Source organism: Perca flavescens, chromosome 2, assembly GCF_004354835.1.
Source record: "Perca flavescens isolate YP-PL-M2 chromosome 2, PFLA_1.0, whole genome shotgun sequence".
Lineage (NCBI taxonomy): Eukaryota > Metazoa > Chordata > Actinopteri > Perciformes > Percidae > Perca > Perca flavescens.
Genome location: NC_041332.1, coordinates 35701108 through 35717185, shown reverse-complemented (window position 1 = coordinate 35717185; position 16078 = coordinate 35701108). Strand labels below are relative to the sequence as shown.

Sequence of the window (16078 nt, the reverse complement as noted above, 5' to 3'; positions counted from 1 at the left end):
ATGTAACTTCGTAGAGAGTGACAGTAACAGCTAAATGCAAGGTGTGTGGCACCAAGATAAATGATGCTGGATCAACAACGTCAGACTTCATCCGGCATCTCCAAACGCTCCCAGATAAGTCAGTCACACGCTAATGTGAAAGAGACGTTACATTTAGCATATATCGTCGCAGGTAACAAGCTAACCATTGCAACGCGTTGTGCTAATGCTGGGGGGAAAAGCCACCAGACTCCTTTGACGAAAACAGTCATTTTACCTAGCAGAACCATAGACAGTATATAATGGACCAATAGACCCCGTTGCTCTGGACGGAGACCAGTGAAGGCTATTAGAAGCACTTTTCCGGTGATGGCCAGCTTTACTGCGCAGCCTCCAACTGAGAGAATGTGACGTGAGCAACGTGTCTGAAAGTTGGAAGTCTTCTGGCAGCTGTGCCAAGAGAAATCTCAATCATTCCCAATCTTACAGATACGGAGAGTGTAGGTGGATGTAAGGAGATAACATGGGCACAGGCTAATTATTGCTAACTAAAATGCTAGTTAACATTAGTAATTAAACCTAAACAGCTCATGTAAGTCGAAACTGCCTGCGAGCTTCTCCTGTACTATACGGTAATTCCTCTACTATGACAGTAAGTCACTTGGTTATGACACAATTGTTAGCTTATATTTACAAAAACGTCTGCTACGGAGCCATAACGTGAGGTACAAGGTAATGGAGCCTTTTATACATTGTCGTGTTTCTTTGGAACTAAACAACGGACAAATATAGTCTTCAAACATTTCTGATGTAAAGTTATTCGCAGTCAAGTGACGTAAAAAAGAAATGGCGGTCAGCGAAATGCTAACAGGAGGTGATGGCCAGTTAGCAACAAAATGGCGCCATAGATGGCTCGAGTTCTGAAGCGAAGCTTAACCCCTTGAGAAGAACAACGGAGTTGTCTATCGCTGCCTCGATTGGTTAGTTTGTTAGTTCCTAACCCTTTTAGAAAACCAAAAGTCACACAATAACACAAACTCGAGGCAGCGGAGGACCAGCAACTCCCGTGTCCTGTGAGGTAAAATGGCTGTTTTTGTCAAAGGAGTCTGGTGGCTTTGAAGGGAGCAAACTAAAATGCTGCTGCCCCCGTCCACAGCAGCGCATAGCTTAGCTTTTTTTCGTGTCTGTTCTCCTGCCTGCTTCTCCTAACTAGGGGCGCGCTGACCGCCGTCTACTGTAGCCAACACACTGACCATGGAGAAGGAGCTCATACAAGCCCACTTCAAAAGATCCCAACTAACTCCTTTAAGGTCACACCATTGCACACACAAGGTAGATCCCTGTAAGAAAACCGCAACAGAAAAGAAAAAATAAAATTAAATGTTGACCAAAGCCTTTTTTTTTTTTTTTTTTTTTTTTTTTTTTTTTTAAACTCTCCATTCTTGCTACATGCACAACAGCATGCTTTACAACTTATTACTTAAAGTGAATCATAAACAGGACAGTCAGGTCAGAAAAACCTAGTAAGTAAACATTTTATTGACCTAAAACATGCACATATGGCTGATAAAAAAAAAAAAAAAAAAAAAAAAAAAGTATCACTGTTTGATGAAAAGAAACAAAAGGAATGTTGAAATTTATGAAACTACAACATACATGGCCAAATATTCAAATCCCTTTTGAGTTCTTCCGTCTGCCATGAGAGAAAGAACATGGTCTGCTGACAAACGTCTGCTTGCGAGCATGGTAGTGCTTGGAATTGAGTAAATAGAAACGCTTCTCCTGTTGGAAAATACTTGTTGGTTTGGATTACGAGATCGGACCTTGACAAAGTGCATCAACAGTTGAATGTAATGTACCTGTGTTAACCGGATGAGCGGTTGCTTATACTGGACACTTATACAGCAGTTATTAACATGACCGATTCAAAGGCAAGGATGAGCTTCTTTTTCTGCTTCTTCTTCTTCTTTACATCCAACTTCTGCAGCGATGAACACTGCAACGCCTTTCAGCATTTTGTCTCTCGAGTGTTGCGGAGCCAAATCAATATTGATGGAACTACAGTATGGAAATGAAACAGACCCACTGCATATACAATACAAAACGATTACAATATCTTGTATAAAAGATAAGTTTATACATATGTATGCACACATGCTCACATTTGATACATACTGTACAGTTTATATGTGTGCACTGTTCTAGTCTAACAAACATAAACGCGCACACACACACACACACACACACACACACACACACACACACACACACACACACACACACACACAAGTGTCTTTTTGGCTGCACTTTTCAGTCTTTCCTGCTGACAGATGATAACAGTAATCTGCCTCCTGTTTGTCCAGAAGGAAGAAGGCTCGAGCTCCTCCGTTTTTTTTTGTTTTTGTAGAAAGAAAAAGAAGGGAGCAATTCAAACACTGTCCTCCCTGCTGCCCCGTACACACGTTAGGTCGTCGGAGGCAAACCGCTTTTGTCGCCTCCCCTCGCCTCCTCTTTGCCAGCCCCAGAGCTTGTGCCGTTGACAGTCACCTTCCGAGCGTTGGCGCCCTGTTTGGAGGTGAGCGTGTGTCGCTGAGTGTTGTTGGGCACAGTGGTACCGTTGGAGCTTTGGATGGTGGGAGAGAGGTTGTGGGACGCGGCGCCGGACTGCGAGGAGGCTCGCGGTGGCTGGGCTGCGGCAGGACTGTGGACTTTGTCGCTTTGGGAGTCGCTCTCCGATGTCGGGCTGGTGTTGACGCCGTCGGAGTGGCCCTGGGCTACAGACTGAGACGGCCTCCTGCGCTTCCGGGTGGGTTTGACCAGATACTGCAGGGGGATGGGTCCAGTCTGCACAGAGGTACACACATCGTTAGGACTGTGGATAGTTTTATTATTCATCACAGACGCACATCAGTCTACGGCGCAGGGTCCGTGTCTCAAAGGTTGAATGATAAAGACTGGTTGAAAATGTTCTAATTGTTATAAATCCCATGAAAAGACCAGAACCATGAATGAATAGATCCTATTAACGTGATATATCTTATTCCTCTGGGACAGAGAGCTCCATTGTTGTACTAAAGCTGACAGAAACACATCAGTGAGCCACACTGTTACACTAGGTGACATGTTCCTTCATTACTGTACTGTAGTTTACTTTGACTCAGTCCCTCATACACGGTCCTGCTGCTGAAAATACTCAATAGAGCACCAACTGTGGATTAATCCACTGCAGAAAATAGTCCCCAACAAACGTGCCATTTACTCCAGTTTGAGTAATGTTTGCTACACACTACAGTGCCCATCTGTTTTTGTGAATTACTGAGCTTTTTTTTTTTTTTTTAATAAACCAAACACTTTTTGTAAAACAATGTTTAAAAAAAGTCACATCCTTGTAAGAATGAGTGGGCCTGGGCTGAGAGCCACAGAGAGGGTCGGATGGAAAGGTTGGAGAGTATTTCTGGTCTTTTCATTTCATTTGTTGACAATAACAAAAACCCAGAATATCACCAGCCTCATCCTTCAATACCAGAGGTGGAAAGTAACAAAATACATTCACTCACGTTACTGTATTGAGTAGTTTTGTTGTGTATTTTTTCAAGTAGTTTTTAAAATCGGTATTTTAAAATGTACTTGATTACGTTTTGAGTGAAGGATTGTATTTCGCTACATTTCAAATCCCATCAGTTACTGAGTAAAAAAAACAAAAAAACAAAAGGAAGAAAAAAACTCGCACCCGGAGTGACTCCACCAGACCAGAGACTGTAATGCACCAGCATTCTTTTTTTGTGTTAACGTATGCAGCTTCTTCTTCTCTGGTTGCAAGTGTCAATTAAAAAGAAGTAGAAGAAGAGCTGCAATGTGTTGGACCCATGGATGCATTGAGGTTGGACCCTTATATACTGTCTATGGTTGGACCCATGGATGCATTGAGGTTGGACCCTTATATACTGTCTATGGTTGGACCCATGGATGCATTGAGGTTGGACCCTTATATACTGTCTATGGTTGGACCCATGGATGCATTGAGGTTGGACCTTTATATACTGTCTATGGTTGGACCCATGGATGTATTGAGGTTGGACCCTTATATACTGTCTATGGTTGGACCCATGGATGTATTGAGGTTGGACCCTTATATACTGTCTATGGTTGGACCCATGGATGCATTGAGGTTGGACCCTTATATACTGTCTATGGTTGGACCCATGGATGTATTGAGGTTGGACCCTTATATACTGTCTATGGTTGGACCCATGGATGTATTGAGGTTGGACCCTTATATACGGTCTATGGTTGGACCCATGGATGTATTGGTCCGACCATAGACTGTAACAGTCTATGGTCGGACCCGGTCGGTTCTTATATACAGTCTATGGGTCGGACCCAGGGATGTGTCGGCTGAGCGGGAGACGTTAGCATGGATGTAAATCAGCTGTTATCGCTCAAAAATGCCTTGACTGATGCAGAGCGGGCACCGACATCTGAAGCTTTGCTAGTTACGCTGCAAAAGCAACAAGGCATCCTGGGATGCAGCAGTCAGGACCAGCTTTGTGATAACCCACAAAAACAGTAAGCCATTTTCTGAAAGGGAGTTTATTAAAGAGTGTTTGGTGGACTCTGCCGTGCTAATATGCCCAGAGGAAAAAAAGAGACGTTTGAGAACGTGCTGCCGGACATAAAATTCATATTGAGCAGAATTGAGTTTAGCCTATCGGTCCAGCCCTCCACAACAGTCCCTGATTCTCATGTGGCCCCTTGGGAAAATGAATTTCCCACTCCTGCCAGGACAAGGTACGTAGGAGACCTGCCAAATTAATTCACATACATCTAATTAGCTCATACGGGCTACTTAGATGTGTAGAAGCTAGCTGCTAGTCTGGGCTGTGAACATTAGGGTCTAACCATAGACGGTTAATATTAATAATCATAATTAAGAGTCTATGGGTCTAACCCAATTATGGAGTCAAAACACGTGATTTGGCCTTGATTTGCGTTATAACTGTTGTTAATGTTTGTGAAGAAAAGAAGGATGGCCCTCAGAACTAACAATGGACGGTACTTTTACTTTGGGTTGATTGTTTAAAAACGTTTTATGGGATGGTCTGAACTAAAATGGCACGTTATACCTTTCTAAGGGTCTTAAATGTCATGTGTGACATGTGTTATGTTGTTATTATGTGTATACATTTGTATAGATGTTTATACATTTGTATGATTTTTCTTTCATTAAAAACAAAATAGTTTTAGCTTTATGACCACTTGTCCTATTTTCACTACATGGGAGAGATCCCCCCCCCACCCCTTTTTACATTTTTTTTTTATGTAACTAAGTAACTTTTACTTAAAGTACATTTTAAATGAACTACTTATTACTTTTACTTGAGTAATTTTTCCGATAGGTATTTTTACTTGTACTTGAGTAATATTTCTTCAAAGTATTGGTACTTTTACTTGAGTACAATATTTTAGTACTTTTTCCACCTCTGTTTAACACCCTAGTCCAAATATCAGTGGTTTCTGTTGACAAAGGCTAACTGACAAAGAGGGAGTTTGATTTTGGCAGAAGTGCTCATTTTATATTTTTTTATTGCATAGTTTATAGCAGATGGTCAACAACATCAATATGGACAACTCCAGAGCACTCAATCAGACACTATTGATTTTTGTTGGAAGATCATGCCAACAACAAAAACAAACAAAAAGAGCAGAAATTAATGTGCGATTTGAACACGTTTTCAACAATGTCAGCATGATAAAAAGGATGAAATTGGGTTTCCCCACGTTTTGACCCATTGAGACAACTTGTATTTTAGAGCAGTGGTTAACAAAGTGGGGTCCATGGACCCTTAGGGGTCTTTGAAGTGGTTCCAGGGGGTCCCCAGCAAAAAGGGGAATCATTTATTTTCACTATAATTCTATCCATAAGAAACACAATGACAGAAAGTATAACTATTTTGGTTATGGGTTTCATACACTTTCTGTAATAAAACATCTAAAATCAAAACCGCTATTAGATAAGGGACCCTGGGACAAAATCTTATCATATAGGGGTCCACTGTAGTGGGAACTAGAGGTTGGCCCGATACCACTTTTTTGCTTCCCGATACCGATTCCGATACCTGAACTTGCATATCGGCCGATACCGAGTACCGATCCGATACCAGAGTGTCATATATTTCATTATGTTTTAACAGCTGTATACTACTATCCCTGTATGGATGTGATATGATTTCTATCTCTGTTGTCGGTCTGGCTCAGGTTAAACTCTTTGTGAAACATGAACAAACACAAACAATGAATGCCCCAGAACTTTCTTTTATTCTCCAGTTTGACAGTCAGTTATAATGGAAAAAGAACATAAATAAACTACTTTAACGTAGATTTTCTTTAAGGCTTTATTACGTGGTATCGGATCGGTGCATTAACTCCAGTACTTCCCGATACCGATACCAGCGTTTTAGGCAGTATCGGAGCCGGTACCGATACTGGTATCGTTATCGGAACATCTTTAGTGGGAACCACTGTTTTAGAGCATCTCCCTTTAAAACCAATGACTGTGAGACTTCCATTCCGTCTTATGTTGACAAGAACAGATCACATGACGGATTTGTTTTGGCTGAAGAGTGTCAGCAGTAATGTCAAATAGGTTTTAGTATGTGAAAGTCCTGGAAACACTGCAAAGAGGGGGAAATTAAATCACACTAACTACAGGAAACACAAGAATGATAATCACTATTCCGTGGTCCACAGTACAAAAGTATGAAAGCTGCCACTCACTCGTCTCCACTCATAGAAGTAGGCAATATCCATTAGTGTGTAGTAGTCCTTCAAGGGCTCGTCTCCATACAACACCTCCACCTGTAACACACAGTCAAAAGCCACTTAACACAGCGTGAAAACAGCCTGCCAGATCTCCCTTTAAAAGATTTACATTTCTTTCTTTGGAGGTTAGATCTACTCTACTGTCCTGATGGGTCAACTCAGCAGGTAGCCAACCAGTGTGGAATTTTAGTATTCTTGGGCTGAAGCAAAAAAATAAATAAATAAAACTCTACATAATACAAAGCCTCAACTTAAATCATCATAAAAGGAAGGTTTATGGTCGCCATTGTGTTCCCAGCATCCATGGACACGCACACACTAGAAACAAACTGTCCATCAAAAATCGCCGCAGTCTAAACTCAGTGCACATGCAGAGCACGTGATCAGGCACAGTGGATACATAATGTGAATGCATGCACCGGGGCATGGCCTTTATTTTTTATTTATTTATTTTTTATTTTTTTACAGTGGCTCTGCAAGTTGTCGCGGTGTGTGGTCGTGCACCTTTGAATTTTTTGTATCTCGCCGCGAGCTGCGCTTTCAATTCAACAATGGTCGGCTGGGAAGACTCACCGAGCAGGTTCGCCTCTGCAAACATCTGTAAGGCAAACAGCCTTAAATATGTGTTCAGAGAGAGCCAACGCACTGGGAAATTAAGAGCCATTTAGCTGGAGGGAGTGTAACAACATGAGAGATCGCTTTGTCAAAGCTAAAAAAACGAGAGAGGCAGACAGTCATTTCGACTGGAGGATAAGAGACAGTCCCATTAATAATTCCCAACCATCGTGACATCAAAACGACGTAGATCTTGCCGGCGCGCCCAGATTTGTAGCGCGCGAGCCGAGGTCGCACACTGCTTTTTTTTTTTGTCAGCGGCACGCGACAAAGCGGAAACAGGAAGCATGAACGAGCTTGAGGGCAACGTGATGCCAGGACTCTCAGAGTGACTGCAGGTCTCTCTGGTAAACTTCTGGGTTAAGATGAGTTCTTTTATGGGGAATGAAAGGCTCGATCCCACCAAGTAGGTCATCCAATCAAATCCGAGCATTGAGGTCAATGCTGCTGCCAGTTCTGCCAGTTGTTTACCTTTTTCTTCTTCTTCTTCTAGTCCATAGAAGAAGACCGCAACTAGTGTCACGACCACCAGCGCAGGTATAAATAGTTACGGCGATTCCGTGACGTCACATTTGCCAGCTGGGCTGCGGCCAGTGTAATTCATGCTTTAGAGTACACAAATGCAATGTTTGTCGGTACGTCGGTGTTCACCCTGGATGTGTTAACTACTGTTGCCAGGCAACCTGCTTTCCTTTACTTCCACTCTTTACTATTTCTTGCTTAAGTCACAGACTATTCTGCATTCAACAGTGCGTTGTGCATTAACGTCTCTGTGCATGCTTGTAGCTCGCTCGCCAACTACAGAGGCCCGCGCGAGTATAAAAACAAAGCTTAACATGCTGTTATCAGGGCTTTACTTGAATATTGACCCACTGCTACTGTTGGCATCACAAGCCTTTGTTCACTGGCTTCAATTACGTCTGCATAAAAGTTGAAAGGCTAAGTTCTGTGTTTCTACTCATCGTTCAGCCCTAGTTTCTACCTCAAGATAACTGGCACTGCTGTACTTTGAGTAGTACCCCATCATTTGAACAAAGGGGAGGCTTATTTTTTTCAGCATGCAATAACATCACTTCCTGAAAGGTTTTGATCAAGGAGCGTTAGAAGAGGGAAGGAGAGGAAAAGACCACAGCAGAAAGGGTTGTAAAAGCTGCACTGGAGCCAATTCTGTAGAGAGCCAGATGGACACGCGCACAAATAAATACCATCTTTGAATGATTTCTACAATTGTCAAGGTTGGTACCTGGTACCTTAAGCTGCATTCATGTCATGTAGGAACTACCGTAATAACCAGTTTCCCACCTGTAAATACTGTTCACATCAAGACAAACTGCCTTGACACACTTACAGGTCGTAAACATGCTGATCTTTCCCATTGCTTACTTCCACCCCACTTGAAATGAACGCAGCATTACAATGTTGGTGACCCATTCAAACAGTTTATAAGAAATCATATGTTGGAACGATTTAAAATCCATTGTTGTACTAAAACGGACAGAAACACATCAGTGAGCCACACTGTTACACTAGGTGACATGTTCCTTCATTACTGTACTGTAGTTTACTTTGACTCAGTCCCTCATACACGGTCCTGCTGCTGGAAATACTCAATAGAGCACCTAATGTGGATTAATCCACTGCAGAAAATAGTTCCCAACAAACGCGCCATTTACTCCAGTTTGAGTAATGTTTGCTACAAACTACAGTGCCCATCTGTTTGTGTTGGTAAATTACTGAGTTTTTGAAAGAAATTTTCAAAATCACAATTTTTAGATGTGATTCTTGAAGATGGCCATCCTGTGACAGGGTCCAGGAATTTTGGACCGGGATACATGATAACCTATGTATGCAGGGACCCAGGTCCCAGTCAGCCCAAGAGGATTTGTTCTGGGAGATGGGTCAATCCTAAGCAGGATGGATAAACACATGAGAAGCTGGGTCCAGACTAGTTTAATGATAGCCAGACAGATTCTTTTAAGAGGATGGAAGAATGAAGGGGTGCCTTCAATCCAGGAGTGGGCTTGTGAGAGGGCTAGGGTGGTGGCGTTTGAAAAGATGTCATAGAAACGGTTTGCCAGGTTGGATGTCTACACTAGAAAATGGAGAAAGTAGCTGAGCTTTCAGGAGGGCTCCTAAGAAGTGACGAGTATGATGGGCTTATGGTGTTGTCATTTATACATATGTTTATTTGGTTTATGGGTTATTGTCTATTTGTTACTATTTTGTCGAATGGTCTGGAATATTGTAGTTAGTGTGTCATCTATTCTCTATTTTTGTCTGGGTGGGTGGGGATGATGGAAGGGGCGGGGGATGTGTTCATGTTGCGAGTTGTATGTTTTGTATGTTGTTAAAAAATAAAATAGTTAATCACAAAAAAAAGAAGAACCAAAAGGCCTGGGCTGAAAGCCACAGAGCGGGTCAGATGGAAACATAGAATATCACCAGCCTCATCCTTTAATACACCCTAGTCCAAATATCAGTTGTTTCTGTTGACAATGGCTAATTGACAAAGAGAGAGTTTGATTTTAGCAGGAAGTGCTCATTTCGTGTCCCATGTAATGACATGAAATTATTAACACGAAAACAACCAGTGAACTTGGCTAAAAGAGAGCCATACAGTTTACACAAGTATGCAACATGATACAATTATTTATCTGGTGCGACTACAAGGCTAGCAGTGTTGCTACTGATCTTGTATTATTATGTGAAGTATGTGAATGTGTTTATCGCGCCAGTTGATACTGTGATGACGATAAAAAAAAAAAAATAGATATATTGTGCTGCCCTGTTCTGAACAGGGGATCCGTTACTGTACTAGCAAGTCAAATTTGACAACCCTGATCATTTAACAACAATTATTTAGTTTTAGCATTGAACAACATCTCAAAAAAGTCATGTGAGCTACAGTTGTTGAATGCTAACAAACTAGCAGAAGGTGGATCTGTTATAGACCTTTTCTATTGGGACTTGTAGTTAGAGCTGTTACAATTCCAAATGTTGCTGTACAATTTATTGTCTCAGAAATAATTGCGATTGGCATTCTAATTGTCTCCCATCAAATTTAAAAATATTTATTTATTACCTTTTTAAATAAATGTAAGTTTTGAATGAATCCCAGATACCTCTTTTGGTTCTATCACTGTCATGTGACCCAGATAATGTAGTAACACAGGTACACAGCCTATGAAGTAAACCTGGGCCCTTTATTAGCATAAAACTTATCTAACTGTATCCTCCCATGTCATTTTAGTTGCTATGAAAGTGAATAGGGTCAAGTGTCAACAACTAGCATAGCTTTAGCTCAACAGTCTGACCATGGAGACCAATAATTACAATTTGGCATCGCTAAACAAAATCAACAATTACCATCAACAATCCAAACTCTTCCTAGCTACCTTAGCTAATGTTAGCAACTAATTGCGGTTAAACAAAGAAACTACCATTACGTTAAAAAGGAAAATTAAATTATGCAATAATTGTTACAGGCCTACTTGTAGCAGCAAAAAAAAGCACAGGTGTAATTAATAAAATGATTATGATGACTATATTCCATTTGGGTAAGCCAGTTCCAGGGCCCTGTTATTGTGAATGCTGTGTCACTGGGACCTGTAATGGAACAGAGCCACCAGCTGCTAGGAGCTAACGTTGTCTTCCGTCGATGCAGGTGTTGCAGCTGTGTGATTTATGGACCTGAGGAGGCTCCACGCAGAGCTTTCTCTGCCGTAGCCTACGTAAGTGGCCTGATGTTTATACTTGTGCACTGGTGTGTGCGTCAAGCCGGCACGTGCGTGTGTGTGTGTGGGGAGTGGGTGATAGAGCGAGGGAGAAGTATGGCGATTAGCTTCAGACTCTAGATTCCTAGTGAGAGAACCAAAGTGTCTCCCCTGTTCTTTCTGAGATCTGGAGCAGGAGAAGTCTCTCATGTTGTTTATGGAGAAGGAGAACCAGGGAGTGAGTCGGGGGAAATGCAACGCTACCCAGCCACGGCCGAGCAACGTGTGGTTACATTTTTCGAGAGGTGCACGTCACATTTTATGCAGAAGCATAAAATCGCGCTTAAAAAAGTGCGGGCGCCAGGATAGCTCAGTTGGTAGAGCGGGCGCCCACATATAGAGGTGTACTCCTCAACACAGAGGGCCGGGGTTGGACTCCGACCTGCGGCCCTTTGCTGCGTGTCATTCCCCCCTCTCTCTCCCCTGTGATTTATTCAGCTGCCTTGTCAAAGGCCTAAAAATGCCCAAAATTAATCTTTTTTAAAAAGTGCTGCCGCGAGGGACTAAACACAGAGATAAAAAAAAAAAAAAAAAAAAACACACTGCGATGCACTGAAGATCCAGTTCAATCATTTATTCCTCCACACGTAGAATACAACTAGTAGGCCTACTGCAGTTACCACATGTAAAGGGACTTTGTGGTGTGAATAAGTGTTCGCTCCCAGGCTCACCTCAACAGGTGAAGCAAACCAATGTACTGTTATCAATTCCACCCAAACCCCGGTGAACACGCCCACCACAGACAATATATGTGCATAATGTAATAATCTATGAATAAGAAAAAGAAGACCATAAACAAACAGGGAAGGTAGTGCACTTTTTAACTAAAACCAGCTGCCTGCTACTGACTGATGAGAGCAGTAAAAGAGTGAATGAATGGGCCGACATTAGTGCAGCTTTAATGATTTTGCAGTTGTTGCAGCAATCCCCCCTCACTTTGGGCATATGCTCTGTTAGTTATCATGTTGCACTGACAGCTCACATATCAAAGTACAAATACAAATACAAATGTGTGCCACCTAAAACGATCCACCTTTATAGCAGTGTTTACGATTGTGTGACTATGTTACTTTCGTAGTTAAAAGCCCTTTTGCACGAGGCATTTATGTTATTGGGTCTAAAGCGGGGAAGTTTGTCATGCAATCCACACAGCAAGAGTTTCTGTGCATGGGTACAAAGTGTCTAATTACCCGATAGTTGTTGGGAATATCCATCTTGCTTCGGAGGAACTTTGCTAAGTGCATGACGGACATGGCTGCTGGGCACTGCAGGAAGCGTTTACCATTGGACTGAGACGAAAGAGGAGAGGGGGGGGGGGAGGCACATGAATCCAGGGTGAAGACCAGAAAACCACATTAAAACATGAAGTGTGTTGGCTTCAACTACTGCTTCAGCCGAATTAGCTTTTTATCTAAAAACAGGCTTTACCTTGTCTCCTTCAATCTCTGAATGCTGCCTCTCATTATTTCTGCAGGAAAATATACAATACAAAGAAAAGGTGTTAAACATGAATTAACTATTCTTTCCACATATAAACCATATTCACAGAGACATACTCAGGTGTGAATGGAACCTTTTGAAGTGTTCACAAGGGTCTTGTCCCCCCTTATTCATTTCACTACTTATTATAATATACACAGACAGTATGAGAAAAAGATTGTGTTTTTTGAACAGTAAAGCATGTAAACATATGTGCAGAACCACAAAATACAAGTATGAAGCTGAAAATGAGCATCGCGTGGGACCTTTAAGTAATTCTACTCTCTTGTTTGCTTTGTGCATGATCGGAACATTTTCACATCTTTCTAAAAATTCCCACAGCTTTTGTTTTTTTGTAAAAATTAGAAATGATTGACTCACTTGTTCCTCTCATAGAACTGTATAGACAGACTGATGATTTCATCCTCTGCGATGTTAAACGTCTCCACCACTTCCCCTGGTTCCAGCACACGGTTCTCTGCGTAGAAGTCCCGCCTCCGTTTCATCTCATCTGGGTTCAGAAATATGTGTGTCCATTGGCAAAGAAATCATCCTCATAAAATGGGAATGTATGACAAAAGGTTGAGACTTAGAGCCTGTCTAAAAACTGTTTGTTGCTCTAGAGCCTTAACGCACGTGGTCTTACCTTTGAATAACCCCGGAACAAGCTTATAAACTATATCTTGTAGAGTTTTGTCTGCTCTGGAAAAGAAATAAAACGCTGTGATAAGCACGATACTCATTGCATTCAAAAGAGGTCAACCTAACGTACACCATCATCACTCACCTGATGCTGAGCTGTGGACATGTCTTGTGAACCTGAACGTCACATCGAGGGCAGAACTTATTTGTCTCCAGGAAGGCAACGATGCACGTTTTACAAACTGTACAGAGACAGACAGGACACAGACACATGCTAAAACACTGCTCTATATCAACAGCAGTGGACTCAAGTTATTATGACACTTGCAAATTCAGCGTAATAAAATGAGGGATGTCCTGATCGGATCGGGAAGTAGCGAAGCCGATATGGGCATTTTTTAACCGATCTGGGATCGGCAGTCACCCCGATCACCTTACTCCGATCATTAACGTCGGTAAATTCTGCACCATTCTAGGACAAGGTCAATTATATATATTCATTTGTTTTTTTTAAATGCTAGCCGCAAGTTATATGTATTAAGCTGAAGACATCTGTTAGTTACTTTGTTTACGTAGTTATTTTTGTAAGCAAAGAAACAGTGTGCAGCTCTTTTATCTAGGCAAATACAAGTATGGGATCAGGGCTCGTTTTTTTTTTTTTTTTTTTTTTAAATCAGATCAGGAGCCAAAAAAGCTGATTGGGACTTCTCTAAGTAAAATAATACAATATTTTTGATTCTACAATAGAGTTTAATCTACATCTAATACACAGTGTCAACAAACACGGACATGTTTCACATTAGGGTCTCCATTAGGGTTGTGCACACATATGTTCCCTTAAGTAGACTTTTGCTTTCAAAAATGGTCATTGAGGTGGTAGGGGGGGGTCACAGTACATGACTTAACATCATGCTCACCTCTGTACAACCACAACATGAGCAGGAGCTCTACATAATATGCATACAATTGTAAGGTCTGCTAACTTAAATCACTGCATGCATGTAGAGTTATGATTTCATATGAGGAACTTACAGGAGTGCAGGCACTCTACTATGGTCGTAGCATCAATTAAGTAACCAGCGCACAGTGGGCATGTAAGGTGTGGATTCAGATCTGTGATTTGAATCCGGTTGGGCTGCATTTTATCCATCTAGACAGATCTGCAGAGGAAACACATCACAACACCAGAGCTTCTTGTTATTACACAGTAGTAGTAGTAGTAGTAGTAGTAGTAGTAGTACAGTGCACAGGAGCCTATGTAGACGTGCTTGTTAAGACTATTATAAAAAAGGTCTTTCCAAATGGTCAATGAGAGGCTGCCACAGTGCTCCCCCAGACGGTGTCTGCAGCTCGTCCTTGGGACAGCTTAGTGAAAGCACAACAAAGAGAGCTGATGGCCGAGCAAAAAAACCAACAGGAGTGTCATGTTGTAGCGAGAAATAACGTGCGGAGAGCAGGAGCCGTGCAGCATCTAAATGCAGGCTGTGTGCTGCTGGTACACAGCAGCAGCAGCCGACCATTGAATCGCCCCTGTGTGGCCTCATCTTGTGCATCAGCGCTGCTACTCGGCCAGCGGAGCAACAAAGAGCGGTTCCATTTCCCCCGGAGCTCCGCCGTGCGAGCCGCGCAGCGGGCAGCGGGCAGCGGGCACCGCAAGCACACCCATCCAGAGAAAACAGCAACACTGACTGGGGGGTGCGGAGACCCACAGAAAGCCACACTGGTACACAAAGCAGCCATCTTAAATTCACTGACAGGGCTGGTATCAGGAGGAGGCGAACAAGAGAGACTCAAAATGTGACACCGTGCACTTTGTGTGCGCCGCAGCGAAGAGCGGCGCCACGGGCCCGATAAAGAGCGATCGCCGACGCTTCGTTCCTACCTGATTAGACATCAAAGTTCCCCTCTCCTCCACAAACCAGGACCCAGCTCAGTTATTTGGACTTGGACAGAATTTGCAGCAGCGCCAGAAAATGGCTTTTTTCAGCCCCGTCAGAGGACTGCCCATTTTGGATCACGTGATAATATTTTGTCGCCTCGTTCACGGGGCATCCTCTGCAGGCCGTGCTCACTTTACACTGTTATTTACCCTGCACGGGCCCGCTATTGCTTTGGTTTTTCATTTTTATTTGACCTTATTATTAATTTATTTCAATAAGTTGCACAGGAGAGGGATCAGCCACGCCCTCTGTTTGTCTCTCTCAGACTGTAAATGATTTTGTCTGCATTATACAGAGAGAGAGAGAGAGAGAGAGAGAGAGAGAGAGAGAGAGGCCCTGCAGGCCTCATGTCCCGGGCCCGAGCTGTGGGTTGTTCCCTAAGGGACGTGTGGAATTTAGTTGAAAATGTGCAAGTCTGTTTCCATTTCACTTATTTTTTTAATTAAACAAAAATAATAATATTATAGGCTATCATATATTAATATATGATATACGGAAACTTATAATTCTGACTATATTCTCAGAATTAAACTATATTCTGACTTTAAACTCAAAACTCAACCACATTTTCCCCATTCAATTCAATTCAATTCAATTTTATTTATAGTATCAAATCATAACAAGAGTTATCTCGAGACACTTTACAGATAGAGTAGGTCTAGACCACACTCTATAATTTACAAAGCCCCAACAATTCCAGCAAATACAGTAATTCCCTCAAGAGCAAGCAGTGCGACCCAAGTGTCCCTAATTCTCTTCTGTATGGATACAGTACAACTATAAATCAAAGAATAGTAAATCAAATTTAAGAATGATAACAGGATTTACATG

General features: G+C 42.1%; 2 protein-coding genes across 4 annotated transcripts in view; one reads left to right on the top strand and one right to left on the bottom strand.

Moving 5' to 3' along the window:
* Positions 1 to 16078, top strand: part of LOC114564653 (phosphatidylinositol 5-phosphate 4-kinase type-2 beta) — a 38134-nt gene continuing 22056 nt past the window's right edge. Inside the window, exons 1-2 of one of the 3 annotated variants that reach the window (XM_028592130.1) lie at positions 1 to 118; positions 1193 to 1311. In XM_028592130.1, the coding sequence (XP_028447931.1) occupies positions 1234 to 1311 (78 nt within the window). In that variant the 5' untranslated portion in view covers positions 1 to 118; positions 1193 to 1233. Of the gene's footprint in view, positions 119 to 691; positions 712 to 1192; positions 1312 to 16078 lie in introns of those variants that run through there. The other 2 variants (XM_028592140.1, XM_028592148.1) reach the window with 2 other exon arrangements.
* On the bottom strand, positions 1566 to 15307 carry LOC114564669 (polycomb group RING finger protein 2). Its single transcript, XM_028592157.1, has 9 exons — positions 15190 to 15307; positions 14340 to 14467; positions 13453 to 13549; positions 13312 to 13367; positions 13047 to 13176; positions 12615 to 12654; positions 12377 to 12475; positions 6754 to 6834; positions 1566 to 2823 (listed from the first exon to the last, which is right to left on the bottom strand). The coding sequence occupies exons 2-9, from the start codon at positions 14455 to 14457 to the stop codon at positions 2443 to 2445; spliced, it is 1002 nt and encodes a 333-aa protein (XP_028447958.1). The 5' UTR covers positions 14458 to 14467; positions 15190 to 15307; the 3' UTR covers positions 1566 to 2442.

Coding starts and splice junctions, on each gene's coding strand:
- LOC114564669 (XM_028592157.1), bottom strand. CDS start 14,457: ATGGATAAAATGCAGCCCAACCGGATTCAAATCACAGATCTGAATCCA. Junction 12,655..13,046: donor CAGTTCTATGAGAGGAACAA/GTGAGTCAATCA, acceptor ATTTTCCTGCAG/AAATAATGAGAGGCAGCATT. Junction 6,835..12,376: donor ATATTCCCAACAACTATCGG/GTAATTAGACAC, acceptor TGTGTGTTACAG/GTGGAGGTGTTGTATGGAGA.